Raw genomic sequence first — 24095 nt, 5'->3', positions numbered from 1 at the left:
CAATTTAGAAATATCACCGTGTCTATTTCTCACCTCATTAATTCTAATCTTCCCATATTAAGAGAAGATTAAAAAAATGCAGAAATGTCTGACCTCAAATGCTATCATTTTTAATAAATGCAACTCATTTATTATCCTTATTTCTAACATTTAAATCTCCCATTGTTAAAATAACATCTAAGTACTAAATCTGAAGTTGGTCCAATATATATGACCTGTTTCCTCTTTCCTACATATGTTATTAAAGTGGGTTCACTTCAATTTTTTAGATCAACACATAAAGTCAGTAAGTAAAAAATATAATAAGGAAGTTGATAAAGATATAAAAATAAGTTAAAGCACCCTCTTTCATTAAAAAAAGAACTATCTCCAAATATATTTAGTTGGATCTGTTATAACACAGACACATATACAACAACAATTTAAAAAAAAAGCAAAAACTGATACAGAGAGACATTGATTTTGGCTAGAATTCATATCTCTCAATGAATTACTTGGAAAGTTTTATTTATCAGTAATTTTCTGTGCGTGGGCCATTTTCACCTTTACCTCTTAAAATTACTTAGTGAAAACAATTTGTGTAAAGTTTATGCTACTGATATGGCTCCTTATTTCAAGCAAAGCCAGCATATAACACCTGAAACAAACAAACAACAACAACAAAAAATCCCTCAAAATCAAAGGTTAATTAATTCATAATTTCCTCTCAGATGCCTAAGAATAAAAATCAATCAATATTAATAAATGCAGCCTCTGGGAATGTACAAGGATTTCTTTGCAGTCATTTTTTTTAAGAGTCCAAGTGGAAGTCTACCTGTAAAAATATGGAATCACCTTAAAAATGCATTTCTTTACCAATTTTTATCCCTTCCTAGTTTCACAAACCTTTTGCAATAGAAAAATTTAGGAGATTATTTGGGCTTAAAACCTCAGACTTTCCATTTCACTAATGCCATAGAGTCCAATCCCTCTAAAGCTGTTACAACTATCCCTTCTGAGAGAATACACTGCAGGTGAAGATGGTTACAGGCCATTTGTACACACCTTCATCCCAAACATCTCAAGAAACACCAGTATCTGATTGAGTTAATCTGATATTTTACATAATATTTTGTACATAAACTGGCAATAAGTGTTGCTTCTTAATTCTAGCTAGGGAAAACACTGGCAAAAAACAAGTATTCAATATATAGGGGGAAATTTTTCTTATTGTTGAAATCTTTATGTATGCAGAGGCATTTAAGATACATAGGAACAAAAGAACAAAAATGGCAGTTAAGGTACTTTTATAAAATAATGAGAAATCTAAGAATGAGAACAAATTAATATTCACTTTAAACTTATTTCTGCCATGAGTTTTAGATTCTTCATTGTAAATTTGAATATTTTGCATGTCATGGATGTTCTTCTTTTCCTTTTTTGTTCAAGAAGTGGAAAGGAGCCAACCATGGTAGCATATGCCTATAAACCCAGTGATTCAGGAGGCTGAGGCAGGAAGATCACAAGTTCAAAGCCAGGCTCAGCAACTTAGTGAGACCTGGTTCTCCAAAAAAAAAAAAAAAAAAAAAAGTGGGGGTTGGGGATATGGGGAGGATTTGGGGATGTGCATACCTAGGTTCACTCCCTAGCACCAAAGGAAAAGAAAAGAAAAGAAAAGAAAAGAAAGAAAAGGAAGCAGGCAATAATTCTCCCTAGAGCGGGGACGTTGCAATACTCATCTTCCAAGTAGGTTATCTTAGTAATAATGAAAATGCACACCAAGATAAGACCTTATATTTAAAAATCTCTAAGCAACTGACGTGATTCTGCAATCTGCATTTGGGGTAAAATTGGGGGTTCATAACCCACTTCAATCTAATGTAGGAAGTATGATATGTCAAGAGCTTTGTAATGTTGTGAACAACCAATAAAAATTAAAAAAAAATAAAATAAAATATCAAGATAAAAAAAATAAAAAAAATCTCTAAGCGTAGTAGAATAACAATATAACCATTACCATTCACCAGTATAAAGCACAAATGAAAGATGCTATTTTCAGACAGCTATAAAAATATTAGTTAAAACTCAAATGTAATGTAGAAAGGATTAAGTTGTGAGGCTAAACAGATAGTGAACATATTCTAAATTCTACAAATATGCCTAAGAGTCTGGACTTGGTCATGAGGGGTTTTGTTAGGATTTACATCTTAAATGTCCCACTAATGTCATGGGTTGAAGGCTTGGTCTCCATCCTGTAGTGCTACTGAAAGGTGGTGGAGTCATTAAGAGAGGGGTCTATTGGAAGAAAGTTGGATCACTGGGAAGTTGGGCTAATTCTTATGTGCCTTTCACTTTTGCTTTCTGGCCACTATGAAGTCTACAGACTTCCTCTGCCATGTGCTTCGGCCATGATGGACTGCCTTGCCACAGGCCTCAGAGCAACAGGGACTAAAACCTTTGAAACCATGAGCCAAAATAAATCTTTCTTTGTTTTAAGTTGTTTATCTCAGATATTTTGTCACAGTGGCACAAAGCTGACTAACACAAGTTTGAAGATAGAGGGAAAATACATTCTGATTTGAGTTTTAGATAAAGGAAAAGCTGCAGGGAAAACATTTTCTGCCTTTACCTCTTTACCAAAAACAAAATAAAATGACTCAGTAAGAAAATGTCCTTTATTCATGAACTTGTAAGGAGCTCACTAATACCAAGGCACTATCAGTTACTACAGACATTGTCTCAGTATTTATCATTTTCTTTGATCAGTCATTTTCTAAAAGGCTCTCAATTTATCCTACAGTGATAACTCCTCTACAAAATACTTCTATAGCTTATAACATGAGTTTAGAATTGTTTATTTTGTATAAAAAGAAGTTTCTATTTCAAAAAATGATTCTAAAAGGAATAGTAATTTAAAATACATTATAATTTAGATTTTTTAAATGAATTTTTATTTATATGTGATAGTAGAATGCATTACATTTCTTATTAGACACATAGAGCACAATTTTTCATATCTCTGGTTATATATAAAGTATATTCACACCAATTCATGTCTTCATACATGTACTTTGGATAATAATGTCCATCACATTCCACCATCATTTATTTCTAACCCCATGCCAAGGGGAATAGTTAGCTACTATTGCTTCCCTGAATTAAAACTTCTGCATTGCTTATGAAGAGAGTATTGAGTGTCTGGCCCCATTAGAATGTCTTATGTGATACAAGGCATTTGAGTTCAGAAGCTAAATTCACTTTCATAAGCTGTGTGAACCTTTCTTCCTCTGAGAAGAGGGAGAACTGTTAATGACATTTGACTTTGGATTCTTTGTTATAACCAACTACATAGAAAAGTAGTTAATTAAAAGGATATTGGGCTGGGCATAGTGGCACAAGACCATAATTCCAGTGGGAGGCTGAGAAAAGAGGAATTCAAGGCCATCCTTGGCAGCTTAGTGAGACCCTGTAGAGTATCCCTGGGTTTAATCCCCAGTACGGAGAAACAAAAACAAAAATGAACACACAGGACACACACATAGAGGATATGGGGAAGTTCAGAATGTCAGGCTTAGGATTAAGAAAAACAGAGCTAAGTATGAATAAAGGACTATTGAGAGAAAGAGAGAATGCAAGTAAGTGAATTTAATGATATAATACACTTTAGTATTACTTACCTGAAATCTTTAGGACTCAGAAATATTTCAATTTTTTTTTGTAATTTTGGCATATACATAAGGAACTTGTATATCTTCAGAATGAGACACAAGTCTAAAGACTAAATGCATGTGTCACAGAAACATTATATACACACCCTGAGAAAATTTTATACAACGTTTTAATTCTATGCATGACACAGTTTCACGGTGTCAAATTTTCTACCTATGGTGTCATGTTGATTCTCAAAAAGCCTAGGATTTTTGTAGCATTTCAGATTTTGGATTTTCAGATGAGAAATGCACAACTGCATGAGGTGCTATTGATTTAGGATCCAGAGCACATGTCCTGTGCACTAGACTATGACAAAGGAATTGGATGGAGTGGTATTCATACTGGTTGCCATACTGGAGAGTAGTCTGATCTCTACCAAGATGTATGATAGAAAATTCCTTATACATAAAACAGAATTCAGATACTGAGGGACCAAAACAATTATATATTCTATGTATCAGACATGAACTTGTACAATTCATATGAGATTAGAACAAAGCAAAAACACTTTGTCAACTTTACAAGTTACCATTCTTAGTAGAGGAATGTTCCACGTTTGATAAAGTGAGATTTGTCTAAGGTGGCCTGGGAGGACTAATGCCATTCAAGGGACCTGAAGACTTGCTCCTTTTTTTTTTCTCCTTCTCCCACGAAAACCACATTCTGACCCTGCTGAACTCTATTTAGACTTTGCTGAGTTTATAGCTAAAGGCAAAAACAGTCAAAGTTTCACTGGGGGACAAAGTTATTCACTACTCCTCCCCACAAATCATACACCAAGCTTCTCAGAGCCACTGAACCGCTCACACAAACGCCAAATAAGAAACTTATGTATAATGAGTTCTAAAAATTATTATAACAACATAACAATAACTTTTCAAGTACCACCATGTGGTGTTTGTCCATGTATCAGCACCAGCCTGATTTTATAGGGTATTGCTCAATATATTCTCTTAGTTTATAAAGGGATTATTCAGTTTTATTAAACAACTTATCTAGCAGTTACTTAGGCGTCCATCCTCCTCTGCACACATTTTCCTGTTTTACTCCAAATATATGTCATAGAAATTTATGAATGTGTATTATCCATATAGATTTCAGAAACCCATAAATCTCTTCAGGAAAATATTTTGTGAATTAGAGATGGGCACCATCCTTAACAAAGTACTTTCTTAAAATAATAGCTTCTTAACTAAAGACAAGGAAAAAAAAAAACATTACACAGATATATATATATATATATATATATAAAATTATGGGCATTTTGTTTCAACCAGGATAAATTATATATGAGTTGGTATCCCTTGTCGTTGAAATAGGTTTTACATTGGGCATTCTAAAAGAAGCTCATAGAAACACAATGAGAAAATTGGATGAGCATAAATGGAATGAACTGATGTTAAAAAGAAAATACCTACAAACAAAATATGAAAGAAAGAATATTAATGCAATTTGTAATGGCTTATTCAAATCACTTATTTCCATTTAGCCCACAAAGATTTTTCAATGACTATGAATGAATACACAAATACACCCATAAAATGGGTATTGTTCTTAAACCTCTATGTTGTGGAATGTGATTCCACCATAATGATGTCACCAGTATTACTCCCCACAGAGGGCTGAGCAATTTCATATTAATTCAGTCTATGAAAGAATTAAGCCACAGCATCTCTGTTGTGGGGAAAACTAATCATAATGACAGGGCCCGCTGCTGTCCCATGAATGTTGTGCTTCAAAGTAGGGTCAATAAAGTAAAAATGGGGTTGCTTCTGAGATTATTCCTCACTTTGGGGACACCTTCCGTCCCCTTTGAAATGAAATTTCAGTTAAGTCAAGTCCCTTAATTCTTCAGTCTCTTCAGTTCAAACCACAGTTGCCCTCAGATGCTCTACTGCCCATGGACTCTAATTACTCTGTATGTGATACAAGAGATGGCTGGACAAGAAACAGAACAAAACAATCAGGTGTTTTTATTTAAGTACAGCATTGACTACTTTCCACTGCTTTGCAAGTATTCAAGGAACTTGCCATTCATTCAGGAAGGAAAAATAAGTAAATTAACATCATGAAAGAGACTAATATCCAATAAAATCAACAATATAGGTCAACTGAAACTGCCATCTAACATGAATCCCATTCAGATCACCAAGTATGAATAACAATTAATAACAATTAAGGAGACTGGGCATGTGCTTCTTTCTCATGATGACCTGATACCAGTGCTTATACAGAGATCAGGATATCGGGATAGTGGAAAAAGAAAGGGATATGAGAAAACCTGATACACATAGGGCTGGATCATTGGGGAGGAAATTAGTCGACATATGTAACTGGGACAAGTGTAGGAGGGGGTGTGATCCTATGAGGCTGAACCTCAGATGGAGAGAATGCCAACCAAGGGCAGGAAGGTCACACAAAATCTGTAGCAGTCAGCTAATTTCAGCCAAGGATGTTACCACAAGGTATTGTATCTGCAATTCATGCAAATTGAAATGCATTTAGTAGCATATGTAAATTATATGCAGACAGTGCGTGGATATCTAAAAATAGGAAGAGGTAAACTCTTCTAACAAAGGTCATTCATTTCTAAAATTCATGAGATTTCAGTTTGTAATGAGTGTGGAGAAAGAAGGGATTCAGGAGAATCTGTAGGGAAGTCACAAGTACTCTACCACCCTCCTCAATTCTTTGGAGCTCTTTTAGGTGCTTTTTAGGCAAAACAGTCCTCCACAAGTCCCCAAAGTCAGACAGAGCCTCATGATCTCATTCCTTTCTTAGAGTAAGAGAAGGTTTCTTATTCCCATAGGGTATTCCTGGGCTCAGTCTTCTCCTCCTACATAAAACTTTTTTTTCACAACCCACACTTCCAGAGCACGTCCAAAGATTGTCACTTAAGTGCAAAAACATGAAGAAAGTGTCTTTTACTTATGATTCTAACCTCAAAGAGTCCATATGTTCAAAGAAAGAAAGGTGAAGACAAACACCTGCTCTCTGAGGAAACAGACCACAACTTTATCTAATTATTTATTTTCACATAATATCAATATATGTCCATACTGTGGCATTTTGATACACTTTCCAAAAACCTTTTACTTACATTTTGACACCTGATAGTTAGCTTAATTAAAAAAAAATCCGGTTAATATATACTAGTAGACATGTTTGTCAACACAAAGATCCAAAGTACAGCTTAGCCATGTCAACTTCTTTTTTTTTTAATTTGTTCTTTTTTGTTATACATGATAGTAGTATGTATTTTGACATATCATGTGTACATGGAGATTTACTTCCCATTTTTGTGGTTGTCCATGATGTGGTGTTACACTAGTAGTATATTCATATATGACCACAGGACAGTTATGTCAATTTCTAATCAGGCCAATTCTTAAGGCTTACCTGCCTGCGTGCTGGCCTGCCTGCCTGCCTTTTTCTTTTTTTAACTATATAGGTTTTCGTAGTCCTGTGTCTGACTTTGAGCCTCTGCAAGTGCCAATGGTTCACTCCTTGTGAGATCTGAAAAAGTAGCACCTGGAATCATTTGAGTGACCTTCATTTATTTCCACTGAACAAATACCATCGTAGGCTCAGATTTATATAATCCTTTACTGTACTACATGATCTGTGTTGCTTATTCAAAGACACATGAACTTGTAATGTTAGCAACCTTTGTAGACAAACTCCCTTTGGAGAAACAGAGCCTAGGTACCAGCTCTTAGTGAAGCCAGGCTACTAAAGGTTTATAGGAATACTGCTTCAGCGTTCTTGTTGATGACAGTTTTTCCTCGGTAGTAAACTTACTGAAACTCACGCTCAGCCAACAAATTAATTCTGTCTACTTGGCCACAGATTAATTTAGCTAAGCAGGTAAAAAGATGGTGTGGGAACAAATGAGTAGAAATTCTGATCTTGCCACTCATTGCCATTAGGCAAATTACTTAACCTCTCCCGACTTCTCTCTGAATGTGAGCTGTTGTGAACAGTGAATGAAACATTATGCAGATGTGCTTATTTTATTATTTTATGCTTACATTGCATCCAGATATAGTCAAGTTGAAATAAATTTACAGATTTTTTTTGTTTGAGTTAAACAGATCTACTGACACTGGTGTGGGAAAGAAAGTTGTGAGAAGAAGGTTCACCAAGATCACCGACGTAAAAGGACAAAAAGGCTAGTGCTACTATCCAGGACTCCTCTAAAAGCAGAGCATTGCTCATACTACACTGCCCTTCTTTCTTTGATCACCTGTGACATGAGAACTAATTAAATATGCATTGATCTAATAAAGGACATATTTTCTAGCCTCATACCCTTTTTTAAGGATTGCAGTTAAAATGCAAACCTCCCTCAGGGTTATACAAAATAAGAGGAAAGGAGGGGTAAGAGAAGAATAATACAAGTGGAAGAAATGATTTACAGTAGAGGGGGTAGAGAGAGAAAAGGGAAGGGGAGGGGAGGGGAGGGGAGGGGAAGGGGGATAGTAGAGAATAGGATAGACAGCAGAATACATCAGACACTAGAATGGCAATATGTAAATCAATGGAAGTGTAACTGATGTGATACAGCAATCTGTATATGGGGTAAAAATGGGAGTTCATAACCCACTTGAATCAAACTGTGAAATATGATATATTAAGAACTATGTAATGTTTTGAACGACCAACAATAAAAAAATATATATTAAAAAAATAAAATAAAATAAAATGCAAACCTCCCACTATTACACATACACATGCACACACACGCACATATACGTAAAGACACTGGGACAACAAGGTTCTATTGTAATAAACCGAATTGCTGTATAAAAAAAATATGACACCTCTATGAGCTTATAAGGATAAAATTCAAACTTTAGTACTTAAACTTAGAAGGTGCTTGATATGAATGAAAGGGAAACCAATATCTAAGTAATATCTCAATAATATTAAATGAACAATCTGCAGGCTGAGTTTTAGTATTTTAGCATTTACTCAGCATGTTTTTTATTCTGTTTGCTATACAGGGAGTGAAATAAATAAAACAAAGATTCTTTTCTCCTGAAGTTGCCTTCTTTTTCAGTATCTAATATGACTGCTAGCTAACCAACTTTTGAGTTCTTGGGTGCTTTCTATCATGTTGGTAAAAAACATCAATAATACACTGCTAAGATTGACCTCTCAAGGTCTTCATGCTCCAAATTTTCATATTTCAGAATAGAAGGATACAAGAGAAAATATAAGGATCCAAAAGGGAGGTTAGAGGAGAAGCTTAAAAGAGAAAGATAAATAAATACACCTGTCTGGAAAATCTGCTCAAATGCTTAATCCATTATTTAAAAAGGATACTTACCTCTTCCCCTTACTGCAATTTCCATCTGCTTTAGAGGCCCTAGGAACTGGTGAGTTTGTTTTTTTAAACAAGAAATTTAAATTCAAGCAACTATCAATTATTCATGTCAACAGTACAGTTTGCATAAATTATACCAAAACTTCATTTTAACTTATAGCATCAATCAGACTCTTTATCAAAACTGTTACTGAGAGCCCCCAGAGACTAAGTCTTCAAATCCTGGAGGAAAAAACAGTGAAATCAACAAAGAGGAGAACAAAAGAGTGTGAAGGTTGCATTATCATGACTATGAGCTCTGGAATAATTAATGTGTTGTTTTAAGAGGATGAATATTTATACTTCACGTAACAGGTATACAGGAATCTGAGGTTAGATCACCATTTTGTATATCTATTCAGCTTTCATTAAAGAATAAATAGCCATTTATCAATTTTTCTTAGTGGTATCCAAACTTTTCTCTTCTACTTCACAAAGGTACCAGGCTAAAAAACAAACATGCCTGTGTCAGTTGAGGGCCTGTCATGGAATGTTGGGCTCTTTTATAATGGGCAATGTGTTTACTCCGGGCCCTTATTATATAAAGAGCCACACAGGGTGTGGGGAATCAATACTCTCTTCACTGATATGGTTACCAGTATCTAGGAAAAGCATCTCCCAGGGTCACGCTTAGGACCACATGAAAGGAATTATGAACTTCAGAGATGCAGCTAACCCAATGACCCAGTGTGGGGAGAATTCATACCCCTTCTTCATTCTCCTGCATCTCCACTAATCTACCTGAGACTTCTATTAGCCAAATTTAATGGGAGGCCAGAGAGCAAGGAAGTCCACAAATGCTGTTCCTAAAGATCAGCCTTATGGAGTGGAAAACAGCACATAGGCCCCCTCTAAACAAGACCATTTAATAGGGCAATGACTGCGACTGGGATTCATTTTGCTAATTTACTTAGATGAGCCAATCAAGTTGAGTACTCTTGTAATTATTCTGAGAAAGACCAAATGGACATATTATTACATCCTAAATTAAACTGAAAATTATCTTCTCAGTATCTTTCCTTGCCTTCTATTCTGTATATTGGTAAATAGGACTTCAATTATAGTAGGGAAATTTCTATAAAAGAATAACTTGACTGGTATTGTAGAAACTCCTTGGAGGGATACCCAGGGTACATCAGGGATGGTGAGTCACAGGGGAAGTGACCCAAGGTGGAGGCAGAGGAGGAATTCTCCAGGGGCAGATGGCAGCACACACAGGGAACCCAGGAGTTGAGGTGGGAGGAAAAGGAGTGGAACCAACAGGGCAGAGGAGCGTTAATTTGAGGAGGAGGTGGGTCCTGAAGGGTCTTGTATTTTTAGCATATATCAATGTACAAAAGGATTTCAATGTTCTTATTTTAGTTCAGAAATATTATTTAGGCAGCAGGAGGGGAGGAGACCAGAGACAAGAAAGCAGGTCAGAGAGTTGCAGGGCAGGGATGGCTGGCTTCAGGTCTCGGAGAAGCCTCTGCCGACTAGGACTGAGACTTTCCATGTGAGGCCACTTCCCAGAAATGTTATTTACTTCATTTTGCATCATAAACGCACAGGAATTTTCTAAAATATTTGTTGCAGGTTCTTTCATGAATATCAAATCGATGACCATTACTATGGTCTGAATTTCTGTATCCTACCAAAATTCACATGTTGAAATCTAATTCCCAGTAGGGTGGTATTAAGAGGAGGGGCCTTCCAGCAGTGACTAGGTCTTGAGAATATAGCCCCTGTGAATGGGGTCAGTGTCTTTATTTATTTTTATTTTTTTAAAGAGAGAGTGATAGAGGGAGAGAGAGAGAGAGAGGATTTTTAATATTTATTTCTTAGTTCTCGGCGGACACAACATCTTTGTTGGTATGTGGTGCTGAGGATCGAACCTGGGCCGCACGCATGCCAGGCGAGCGCGCTACCGCCTGAGCCACGTCCCCAGCCCCGGGTCAGTGTCTTTATAAAAGAGGTCTGAGAAAGCCTGTTTGTTCCTTCTGACATGAGGACCCACAGAAGGTGCCATCCATGAAGAAGGGAGACACTGAATCTGCTGCTCTCTTGTTCTTAGGCTTTCCCACTTCTGGAACTGAGGACTAAATTTCTATTGTTTATAAATCACCCAGACTAAGACACTTCGTTATAGTAGCTGGAACTAACTGTTGTGTACAAAAAGTGTAAGATAATTTTCACATTTGCCTTATTTGAAAATGCTAATCTTCCAATAATATATTTATAATCAATGTTACATAAAATGTAACTACTATATAGTCTAGATATTGGAGATGTTATTGTGCAGAAGTATTCAGGAAAAAGTTTTTGAAGATATTTGGAAAAATAAATCAAATTTTGATGATGACCCTACTTTTCTTTGATAGGCTTTATCTGTCCTACTATGCTATAACTTTATCTTAATCTATTTAGTCAAATCCTGAGTTATGAAAAATAACTCTGTATACCTGCTAAGATCATAGATAATATGGTTTGAGTTTTTTTTCCCCCTAGTACTAAGTTAGAATATTTCCCTTATAATCAGAAAATACTGGCTACATTCGTTGGCTGTGCCTTGGAACACAATCTCTGGAAAAACTGTCATCTGCAAAAATAAGAAAGAGAAGGCCATGCACATAATAGTTTCTGCAACATGACGACATTCTAAAAACCAGAAATGATGTGTGAAAGATTAAAAAAAAACAGCAAAAATGTATTTCCATCTACCCTGGTTAAATCTTCCTTGAAAATAGAGATAAGAAACAAAAGGAAAAAAAGCCATTCCTTTTAGAAAATGAGTCTTTAACCTAGAGGTTGGTTTATTTTGAAAAGGAATTAGATTCTGGAGCTACACACCACACATCCTAAATATAATGCAGTGGTTTCATCTCCTATCAAATATGTTTCTATGGCTTAATCAGAGAGAACAGTTAACAGGGAGCAACCCAGGGAAGGACTGATCTAACTCAGACATCAATAATTCATTTATCAGAAATAGAGTAGTGGTATGAGATGTTTTGTTTGTAGGGAGGTATTTTTTATTTTAAGCCTGTAAGAATGCAAAGCTGATATGAATGACGGCAAAGCTAACTCAGAAGACAAGGTTTTATGGTCTCTTCTCCTAGTGTTATTTCTTTAGCATCAGTTATTGGGGTTTGATATACCTCAAGTTATTGGGACTTCAAAAAGTGACAAGTAAAAAAATTTTATAACAACTTTTATACTTCAGAGGTATTTCCACCACTCCAAAGCTTTGGCACCAGAAATGTAATCACAGGAGACTAACAGAGATCATTTGCATGAGGTTTTGAAGGTATACTATATATGCTCCATTAGCCCTGAAAATCCTTCAGGCATTAGAGTTTCTTACTGTCATCTCCAAGTTCAACCCATGAGAAACCTGTATCATTTCATATTATACCCAAGCACTTGGCACAGAACCACTTCACACAGCAAGGTATCAATGACTACTTGTTGAATGGATGAACAAATACATCCAAGCATGAAGATTCCAAACATGCTCTGAAGCCACTCTTCTGATTGAGTAATGTGCAGACATTTGCATATCATATGCCTCAACTTCCTGATTCCAATGATGACTAGAGATTTCTCACATTCACCATCTTATTTCCAATTTAAGCCCTCATACTTCATGGAGGTAGGTGGGAAAAAACAGACTGCGGACTGAATGAGTCACACCTTCCAGCCCTTAAACAGAAAAATCTAAACTTCTAACCCTAGAAGAAAAAGACTTCCAAGTCTTAATTTAGATTTGAAATGTTCATATGCACACATATTTTGAGATAATTATAATTTTTAACTGATTATAAAGAATTAGGTATATGAGTAGAACGCATAATTACAATGATAACAGTTATAATTATCTACTACTTATTATGTACTCAGCTTGGGGTTCTACACATTTTATTGTTATTCTTTAGATGTAAGTATTTTTATATAATTTTAGGTATTAAAAAATACCAAAGCCCAGAGTAATTAGACCCAAAGAATGACAAAGCAAATCACTCCAGGAGATCCAGGGCTAAAAGTCAATTCTTCCAAATTACAAACCCACTTGTAATTCCTAATGCTATGTGAGTTCTATCCAAACAGAATTATCCATTTATGGATCCGCACGCTTGAAGACAGATCTATCAATCATGTCTATCAATGTGGCCTCAAAGGCAGAGAGGATATTTTAACCATAAATGCCTGAATACATGCTTTTGATCAGTCAAGATAAAACAAACAAACAAACAAACAAACAAAAAAAAAAAAACAGAGCTACTGAGAGGAGCTAAAGGGACATCAGGAGACAGCTAACTTCCATAAACAGAGGTATGGAATGCTGGTTCGAAAATGCCATATTTCAGTGTCAAAACTACAAACCTAAGCACACATCTGGAACAATGCTGGGGTCCTCCAGCAAACTCCCACTGCACTCAATGAACCATGAAGAGTGCTTAGAATGGGTCAAAACAGGACACACTAGAACACCCTAGAGAGAGCAAGACCTCAGGGATTCTTCATGAACAAAAGTCTTAAACAAAAGTCTTGGGGAGTGGCCAAGTTTTAAAGGAATCCTTACAAAGAACAAGGTTGTAAAAGAGAAGTGTGTAAAAGCCATCAAAGTTGGTCCTCAAAGAATGTCTATGCATAGGAATCATGTTTAGCGAGGTTAGCCAGAGCAGACACACCCTCAGAGAACAGTTGCCATCCCCAGTGAGAATTTCAATGCGAAACCACCACACACAGGTTTAGATACATACAACTAGTTACAGGGATTAGCACATTGGTCTTAGGTTTCTACCTGTTCCTTTATATTCTGCACAATAATTTCTTTAGGTGTTAACATGATCTAGACTTTCTTATAGTTTTCCTGCTTCTCTTTTGACCATACAGTTATTAATGTGATAAATTTAGTGAATGGATATAACAGTTCTGCTATAATATATGCCTTAAAACACCAATTTTATCCATCCAACATGATTGATATATACGGGAATATTCTGAGCATATGTGAAATCTGCATTTGTTTAGATAGGATTTTGTCACAGAAATTCTAGGTGAATGCAGAAAACACGCCCAGATGAACCGAACCTCATAGGAGTACATAAAACACAAAGAGCTATGCGTCTTAGAGGCACAGCAGTCCACACTTAGCCACATCTGGTACTGCAACTTCTGTGTGTTCTCTGATAACCCTCCTCCCACTCCTCCCCATAATAACTGGCAAGCTGCCATTCTTCTGACAAGGGCCATCCTGGGGTGGGAGACATCGCCCTCCATTCTGCTTAACTTTAACCTCTTTCTCTCTGCCTGTTGTATATTTTTCCTGTTTATTCTATGTCTTTTATTCTTGGTTTTCACATTGATCTCTTCTTCTCTTACTCTTTTTCTCTTGTACACAGGGTAGAAAGCAAATGAGAATAGATATAATGAACATACACTCCTATAGGCACACGTCAGGTTCTTGTTCATGGTTAAGTGCCACTTTTAAAGTAGTTTTAATTATTTCTTAACTACCATTTTATTAGATCCCTATCGTGTGTGTGTGTGTGTGTGTGTGTGTGTGTGAGAGAGAGAGAGAGAGAGAGAGAGAGACAGAGAGAGAGAGAGAGAGACAGAGAGACAGAGACTGATGATGTTTGAGTATTAGACTCCAACTCAATGTTTTCATCACTCTGTGTTTTAGGATTTGGCAGAGTGCTATTGTTCCTAGGAGTGCATATCAGGAATGCATATGTAGGATGACAGGAGAACAAACTATATATTGAAATTTATCAGTGTTATTTTTTTATTAAGACTATTTTTTGAAAAGTTTTAGATTCACAGCAAAATTGAGAGGAAGGCAGATATTTTCCATATTTCCACACATGCAAACCATTAGTGCCTTTTTAAGTACTGAGTGATTCAAGTCTCTTTTTCATTGTTTCATGCTAGTTTATAAATTAGGACAAAAAACATCAGCTCTTGTTGTCTGAAACTCTAACCCCTTGTGTAAAATTCACTCAACATTACAATCTAGACAATAACAATCAGGTCTGAAAGGAAACTATCCAGTTTAATTTAGCCACTTTCTTGTTTTGTTCGGAAGTTCTGGAAAAGTTTATATCAATTTGTATATTAAAGCTTTCACCACAGTCATATTAACTTGGTTGTTAATATTAACAAATAGCATATTTCTACAGCTACTTTGTTAAGACTTCTTTGTAGATGGGGAAAAAAAGCACATGCATAGTCACAATTTTTCTAGGTCATATGCTTTTATCTAAATGTATTGACTTACTTAAATACTACGAGCTGAGAAGTTTCCCCTAGAGGAAAAAAAAAAAAAAAAAAAGGAGATTGCAAATAGCACATAATAGATGAACAGGGCCATTTTCCTTACAACTTTTGTGATTCCAGCCTAAAACAGGTAAATAAACGTTCATATGAAAATATCTAAATCACAGCATTATCCTAGAGGAGATTTTCAGTAAAAGCGGAGGGAATGTTAATTAATGTGATATACTGATTAGAAATACCAACTAAAAGAATCTGATTCGTTATAAGTAAGAAAAACAACTCACACTGACTTACTGAGGAATGTTAAAATAATCTATCATCTAATGGATGTACTATTTCATTCGCATTCACTAAAAACGAGTATAGGAACTGGAAAGTGGAAATGGGCCTCTTGGTTGTGGAAGGACTTAAGAAAGGCAATGCATTCCCCAGATGGTAACAATTCTTCTAAGTGTTTCCTATATATTAGTGGAAACCTAATCACAGAGAAGGGAGCAAAGGAGAAACAAAATAATAAAGCCCCCGATAGCGGCCTCAAATGTAGCAGCCCATCAAATTTGTTGAATTTAAGAGAATCAAGTAACTCTCTTTGGGGGTACTTTTGCCTCTCCCATTAGCACCACTATCTTTAAACAAATGGGGTGAGGACGGTGAGGGTGATGTCCTCCAATTCAATTTTCAAGATATGGAAATGCTGAGGGTTCTCTCTGCAACCTTTCTTAATTTGTGAACCTCTCCTTTTTATTACTCAGAAACTTTGCTGAAAAGACACCTTTTCATTTTGCCGTAAATTAGGCCCATTGGTTACCAAGCCTTTCAAGAACATACTTCCCTTAGCATGAGCAGAAAAGCTAACTCCTGCCACCGCCCTTGACTTGAGCCTTACTTGTTCTCATTGCTTGCGTCGTAACGAGGCATTGGGTCCAAGTCATTCCCATTCACATCACAACTTGCCAGAGCATCCTATGGCCATGGAGGAGAGAGCGAGAGAAAAGAAATGGACAGTCATTAATTAGCCAGTGACCTACGGGCTCCCGCAATCTGAAACACATTTCTGCTAGAGAGTAATTAGGTTAACTAATAACTCATGGTTCACTGGTGTCAGGATGCCTTAGGGAGGGTCTGCTGGTTTAGTAATTATCAATGCTGCATTTTCCCCCTCATGGTGAAGAAGTGTTCAAAACAGACCAAGGAGATCCTGCTTCATTATGCCATCACTTTTCCCAGTGCACCTGGAATGACCCAGGTCATGAAATGTGTGTGTTTCAAACATGTCCTTTTCCACTAAGTACTCCTCAAATACCCGGAAGCAAAGTGATTTATTCTCCAGATTCACTCCCTATTCCTTACTTGCATTTTTGAACCTGTTAACTTCTTTATCATAATTAAGGATTTTAGAAGGCAAAAATTATTCATATATAATTGGCAAGCCAACTAAAAATCAATATTAGATATTTATTCCATTAAGTACCTTGGGACCCCTATTAAACATCTGTCTGCATTCAGATATTGTATCTCCTATAAAAAATGAAGCCTGTAATTCAGACTTTACTAATACTCAAGGGCTTTTGGACCAACCAAAATGATGAATAAAGTTTTCTTATGCTGAGGTTACAAAATGAGGATACAGAACCTCCAAAACTGAAGTTAGATTTGTTTACTTTTAAAAATACTTATGATGGGGTTGGGGTTGTGGTTCAGTGGCAGAGTGCTTGCCTCACACATGTGAGGCACTGGGTTCGATCTTCAGCACCACATAAAAATGAATAAACAAAATAAAGATTTTGCATCCATCTATAGCTAAAAAATATTTTCTAAAAAATACTTATGAAAGGGATGGGGTTGTGGCTCAGTGGTAGAACACTTGCCTAGCATGTGTGAGGCACTGAGTTCGATCCTCAGCACCACATATAAATAAATAAATAAAACAAAGGTCCACCAACATCCATAAAACATATTTAAAAAAATACTCATGAAAAGTTTCCAGATACTATAAAGAATTTACTGGATCATTACCATTGTTCAAATTTATACCACCATAGACAGCTTACTTTAAGACGTTTGAAATTTCCTTATGCCTTATGATTCCTAATTTCAATGTTTCCAAAATCTTTATTTTCTGTATTTATCAAAAGGCTCATGTTTCTGAAATAACTTTTAGTGCACAGAACTTGAAATGTTTGAGGGAATTCAGGAAAATATATTACGTGTAAAGCTGGTAAGCTTCTGCTTCCTGTACAAAGGGGGCCCTGTAACTCTTTGTGGCCATGAAAACATGAAGGATTCTGCACTGACTCCAATATAACAATTTTAGCTATAAGAGAACAGAGGACTCAAACAGGTTAATTTCTACCTTGTTTTTGAATGAACCAAACAAAAACTGGAACCCAGGTCTTCTGATACCTCCTCTAGTATGTTTTCCCTACTCCCCTCCAGCTCCAACATAAGAACTCAGAGGGAACCAGCACTGTTAATTATACAGGTAATTTTAGAGAATTTTTTTTCAGGGGAAAATAAGAAAAAAGGTAAAGATTGCAATCACATTAAGTGAAGGCTTTTCATATATAATCAAAAGTAGATGTCTGTAGGGGGGGAACAGCAGCACACAGCAAAATCCTCCGTGCATGTGACGAGAAAGACATCTCTGCTGAAGCATAGGCAGCCATAGTTCTGATTCTATATCTGACCTTGGACTACTCCCTTCAGTCTTTATGCCTCAATTTCTTTACCCATCAAATGAGGAGATTAAACTGCAGTTCCTCTTAAGCTTCAAAATTCTGTGCTATGGAGGTGGCTTGAATGCAGGGTGAGGATAGCCTGCTGTCACTCATCTCTTTTTGTTCAAAGGAGAACTAAATGAATCTGCAGTTCCTTCCTAAGAAGGGAGATTGACGATTCCTACAGACTACTGGGAGGCTAATCACTACTATCCTTAAAAGAGGAGAGGCAGAGGGGCTGTGATTGTGGCTCAGTGGTAGAGTATTTGCCTAGCACCTGTGAGGCAATGGGTTTGATCTGTAGCACCACATAAAAATAAATAAAATAAAGGTATTGTGTCCATTTACAACTAAAAAGCTTAAAAGCAAAAAAACAGTAGAGGAGCGAAAGAAAGGTACCAGCAAAATGACTTGAGAATAATTCTAAGTCTACTTTTTTTTTCCCATAAAAGAAACAAAAGATGTCACCTGGCTGGTTGGCTGAATGGTTGAGAAGAGCAGGTGTTGCTGGTAGCAGATGGTGTTGGTGGTGGAGTTTCTGCTCCCTGATTACTTTCTTTTTGTAGGTCACAGTATCAAGGGCACCCAAAAGTGAAAAACTGTTATCTCACGCTTCCTGTACTTTAAGAGCTCACTTTTTACAAGAAAGAAGTAAAACACAGAGCCTATTGTATCTGTTGTTACATTGTTCAGTAGCAATCCCCCTTTCTGATAATCCTAACATGGGTCCTCCTCCTTCCAAGGAGGGGAGACTTCCGACCGCAGCAAACACTCACATAGTTTTGCATCAGATCAGGATGGGTTCTCTCAATGCCATCGTCCAGGATGGTCACCACGATGTTCTTTCCTGTGTATCCTCTCTTCCAGGCTCCTTCAATATTCATATCTGATTGGCAGGGGTGTGTGTTGTCACTGCAGTGCTGAAGAAAGAAGAAGACATGGCAGATTACTAAATAGTGAGGAGACAGGGGAATTACCCATTTGTTAAGACAACACATTAAATTAATAGCAATATGATAGATTGCCTGGTAGCACAGAAGCAGGACCCCCAGCATAATAACAGGGGAAGATGGGAAAGAGAGATGTGGGAAAGGCAAGTAAGAATCTGCCACCAGCTGCGATCTGTTCTGGTACCATAAATCCTTTGGAAAAACATAAAAATAAAGTACATCTCAAAAACGTCATAAGGAAGATATCATTTACTGTTAGCATGTATTAATGAGTCATAGTCATTGTAAAATTTCATTTATAAACCCAAACCAGGTAACTGAAGAACATATACTTTTATACTTAGCCAGGCACCTAGGAGCCAATTCAGCCGCACTGGAACTCACACAGGTGTCTTTTGTACAGTTAGCCAGAGATGTGCTACTATGAGAAACCCATGAATGAGAAAAAATAACAGGTTTTCCAAACTTCTTTCACTAAATTAACAACGGCTGCTCTACCATAATGTATTAGGATAAATAGACTCAATCAGTAATACTTTAAGAAGGGGAAAAAAATAGTGCAAAGTCCAGAAAAGTGCTCTACACAAGAAAATGCATGTGAAGGTTTCAAGGAGTAGGCTGTAAAACATGGAACCTTGGTTCATTATGTGCAGAAATGTCATTCTGCAATGGCTACAACGTACATCCATACTGAAAAGGAAATTAAGCCAGCAGCTTTTCCTGATATGATTTACTAGCAACTGTCCAACCCACACCATTGTTCCTTTAAAGACCATCTCTCTGAAATATCCCCTCTGAGTGGTGCTGCTTTCCAGGTTCTTAAGGCTCCAGAGAGGAATTAAGGAAAAGAAATGTGCTGCTCTATGATGCCATGGCAACACCAGCCACCCCAGGCCTGTAGCCATTCACTCCTCTCCTCCTGTAACAAACAGTTCAGCATTTAGGGATGGCAAAGAATGCCAAGCTTTCTATGCTGTAAGCACAACAGAGACCCGACTGCCACTGATCCATTTAACACACACTTTATTGAGTGCCTACTACCAGGCCGTACAGCTTTGAACAAGGTACCTGACTGAGGTCCTTGGCCTAAAGGGCAGAACACAGAAAATAAAGGAGCAAATAAGTGATCTTGGTTTTTCCGTACTTAAAGAGGGTGCTATTGCGGTGAATGATTAGGGGTCTCAGTATACTTCTTCAGGTGGGATGGTCAGAAAAAGGATTTCAGTCTCTGAGAAAGTGAAATTCGAGTGGAGACAAGACTAATGAGAAAGAGGTAGTCTGCCCAAGAACCTGGGGGCAGGCATCCTGTAGGCAGTGAAAAACTGTTATCTCGCGCTTAGTGAGAAACAAGGTGATTATTTCTGGAAAGAACGGTGCAGAAGAATGCAGCCTAGAAAGGGAGGCAAGGCTGGATCACTGAGGGCTTTGTTGGCCATGACTGGGCTTTGATTCTAGGTAAACCCCCAAGAGAAGCTCCTTTCTTTCCAAACCTCTTCCAAGCAAATCGAATGCTAACCAGTGACAGATGCCTCCAGTGGTCTTGGACATGATTTTGTTCACTAAATAAGACAGAGTCTTATTGAATGCTATTAACACATTTGAATAGAATAAAAGATTCATTCTACAGAAACAGGGTACCCACGCATTCAAGACAGACATCAATTTCATAGGGAATAGGACTTATATTTTTATGAAAATTGGCATGTTTTCTTATATCCTCACTTCTGATCCTGACACATGAAGCCCTGTACATATATGCTTTGCTATCTACTTTACTGATCTGAATTCCTTTCCCTTCCTTCCTTCAATTTTCTGGACACAACTCTGGACCCACCTCCTTTCACAAAGCCTTCTTTGGCTATTTTATCTTTTCCTCTTCTTTGACCTTAGGAACACACATGTGTGCCCATGCATACATACATGCATGCATGCACACTGCTCTACACAATTCAACTTCTTCTAGCTAAATTCCAAAGAACTATTGATGGTGTGTGAATTCTGTCTCCCTGACTGAATAAAACTAAGTCTAATCTAGGATTTTCAAAATACTGGTTAATTATAGATCAGAAAAGAGGGCATATTCTCAACTTTACTTCCAAGCCCAAAGCTGCCATTACACTGACTGCTTTTACCTCTTCAGAAACACCCAGCCCCCTAAGGTTCTGTTAACAGAATGATCATAAACAATGGTGTCAATTTCTGAAATACCTACTTTTTTCAGAAGTCTGACTCTGGCCAAGAGTGTGGCCTTTCCTCACCAAATATTTTAATTTAACACAAAGCAACCTTGACAGGTTTCCATTTCATTTTCTTTTCAAAACCTACTGAGACCACCTGTGCTATCGATTGTGACAAGGAGTAATGTTAATGTGGCCAAGAGGTGGGCTGGAGGAAGGAAATGCACAGGAAACGGGTAGCCCACAAATGCGATAACCGTCCTGGAGTGGAGGGATGCTGCCTGAAATTGTAATTATGAAAACAGAAGAAAGCCAGTGTCTATGGAAAACGTGTGTTAAAAGTGAAGCAACTAGTTTTCCTTTTTCCACCTCTGCTCTTATTAAATCTGATTTTACCATTAAATATTCTGGTACCACTTTTTTTTTTTTTTTAACAAATCCACCACCATGGTATTAGTGGGAGGTGAAGGAGAGGAAATATCTCATGGAAAAATTCATTTAGATGATCTTATACAGCAGGTGGCCCAAATATCAAAGGTAAAGAGTTAATCAAAGCCTAGAGTGCTTCTTGCAAATAAGTAATACATCTGAGGACACTTAAATCAGAACACGTAAATGCTCAAGGTGAAATTTGTTTGATTTTTGGTGCTAAGATTGAACTCAGGGTAGCTCTACCACAGTTACACCCTCAGTCCTATTTATTTTTTATTTTATTTTGAGACAAAGTCTCATTAAGTTGCTAAGGCTGACCTTGAACTTGCGACCCTCCTGCCTCAGCCTTCTGAGTTGCTAGGATTATAGGTATATGCCATTGCACCCAGCAGAACCTTAGACTTTTAACACATTTCCAGTGCTCCAGGCTTCCAAATGTGTTTCTAATGTTGTTTCATGTACCCAAGATATGTAGAGAGGAAAGACTATGGAAAATACTGATGTCTCTCAAAACTGACCAAAGACAGGAGTGAATTCATCATTTCCTCTACTGTCTGATTAAAACGGTCTTTAAACTGAACCTTATTCACTTGCCAGGAATCCATGTGATGGCAGCCACCCAAAGGTAGATGAAACACATATGGACCACGATTCCCTCATCCATGGTCAACCACATTGAGAAATGTCTGCTGGGGTTGGAACTAAAGACTGGCAGCTGAAACTGTGTCACCATCTATGCAGCCCCATAGGGGCCACTCAGGAACTTCAGAACATTGACAATGGAAAAAAAATATGTATGTCTACAGGACATGCAAGATAAATATAGTAAATGTATGCACCTTCAATTCTGAATAATGTGCTATATTTCAATAATGATCTATGCCTAGAAGATGAAGTATTTAGAAACAACATTGGGAGTAAAAAACAAAATATCCTGCAGAAACAATGGCTGTCACCAAGGTCTCCCACTTTCTTACCCATAAAAGCTTTTATGCCTTTTAGGAATGCAATTTTAAAGAGCTGATTCTGTAATTTTAAGAAACTGGCTTTTTCCCTACCAGGGTTACGAGCTATTCTGCTTATAAATGACTATGGGCGAGTCCACATCTCTCATGTCTTCATAAACATTCTACAGTGTTTGCTCAATGAAAGAACAGTTTATTAAACACCTGTTATGTTCTTGCTATGGTTTTCTTTAGACTAAGGGGAGGGGAAAATATTCAACATCATTCTTTTTCAACTTCCATAAGTTCTGAAGTCTGAGGGCTTCCAAAGAACAGCCCTTTGGCGGGGGTGGCAGGATGAAGGGGTGCTGTAGATCAAACTCAGGGCCTTGTACATGCTATGCAAACACTGTACCACTGAGCTGTACACCTCTGGCCCTCAAACTGCCATTTGTATGCTGTCAGTATCTGCTAACTTTGAAAACATCTGCTGTTCATTATTATACAGTAGCTCATAAGACTGCATCCCTGACTATGCAATATTAGTAAGAAAATAGAACTACATGCACAAAAATCTGTTCCAAATACAAATTAAGAAACAGAACAAGTCAATTCAGTAAAAATATATACATATATATTTGAAAATTTTCATAAAATTTGGATCTTAAGAGATGTAGAAAATAGAATTGATATTAATTATTAACATAACTGCAGTGGCCTGGGCTTCTAAATATGTGAAAATATAACTAATGTCTACTAGGTCCTTACCATGGCCAAGCATTTCACTAATCAGTGTATGTGGATAGCACCATTGAAGACTTAGGACAACCATTTGAAAGAGGTGTTTTCATTATATGCTTTCAGCAGATAAAGCAAATGAGACTTAATCAATGTATGTAATGTTCTGGAATTCAAATGCATGGTCAATAGTGGAACTGGAATTCAGACTCAAGCCATCTGACACCAGGGCACAGGACTATGGAAAGTCTTAGGCAAAAAAATGAAACAGAAAGGGCTTAGAGCAGGGTCAAACATTCAAATGATGGGATAAGGAGTGAACTTCGGAGAACACATCTCCGGTAATCAAAAAGCTGAAATCTCACTGGCTTTAGCAGGATGACAGTGCATTCGAGGGATAGAGTAGAATATAGTCAGATAAGACCTTAGAGATCTTCTTCATTTTCCTTATTCTTTTTTTTTTTTTTTTGGTACTACATCTCTCTTAGGAAATGCTAAGTTTTTATATGACTACTTCCAATAACATAAAGTTCACTTATTTATTCAATGACCAATGATATGTTAGTACATCTAGTCTTTTTTTTTAAGAGAGAGGAGAGAGAGAGAGAGAGAGAGAGAGAGAGAGAGAGAGAGAGAGAGAGATTTTTAATATTTATTTTTTAGTTCTCGGCGGACACAACATCTTTGTTGGTATGTGGTGCTGAGGATCGAACCCGGGCTGCACGCATGCCAGGCGAGCACGCTACCGCTTGAGCCACATCCCCAGCCCAGTACATCTAGTCTTAAAAAAATAGCTCCTGGGCTGGGGTTGTGGCTCA

General features: G+C 37.1%; 1 protein-coding gene across 4 annotated transcripts in view; it reads right to left on the bottom strand.

Moving 5' to 3' along the window:
• The window catches only part of PCSK5 (proprotein convertase subtilisin/kexin type 5), a 450277-nt gene that overhangs the window by 295185 nt on the left and 130997 nt on the right, over positions 1 to 24095 (bottom strand). For all 4 annotated transcript variants that reach the window (XM_081278894.1, XM_081278895.1, XM_081278896.1 and 1 more), the window contains exons 4-5: positions 18813 to 18956; positions 16206 to 16282 (exon numbers count right to left, since the gene is read on the bottom strand). In XM_081278894.1, the coding sequence (XP_081135020.1) occupies positions 16206 to 16282; positions 18813 to 18956 (221 nt within the window). The remainder of the gene's footprint in view (positions 1 to 16205; positions 16283 to 18812; positions 18957 to 24095) is intronic.

The sequence above is a fragment of the Spermophilus citellus genome, assembly GCF_964194105.1.
Source record: "Spermophilus citellus genome assembly, chromosome: 2".
Taxonomy (NCBI): Eukaryota; Metazoa; Chordata; class Mammalia; order Rodentia; family Sciuridae; genus Spermophilus; species Spermophilus citellus.
This window is presented reverse-complemented; position numbering and strand designations above follow the sequence as displayed.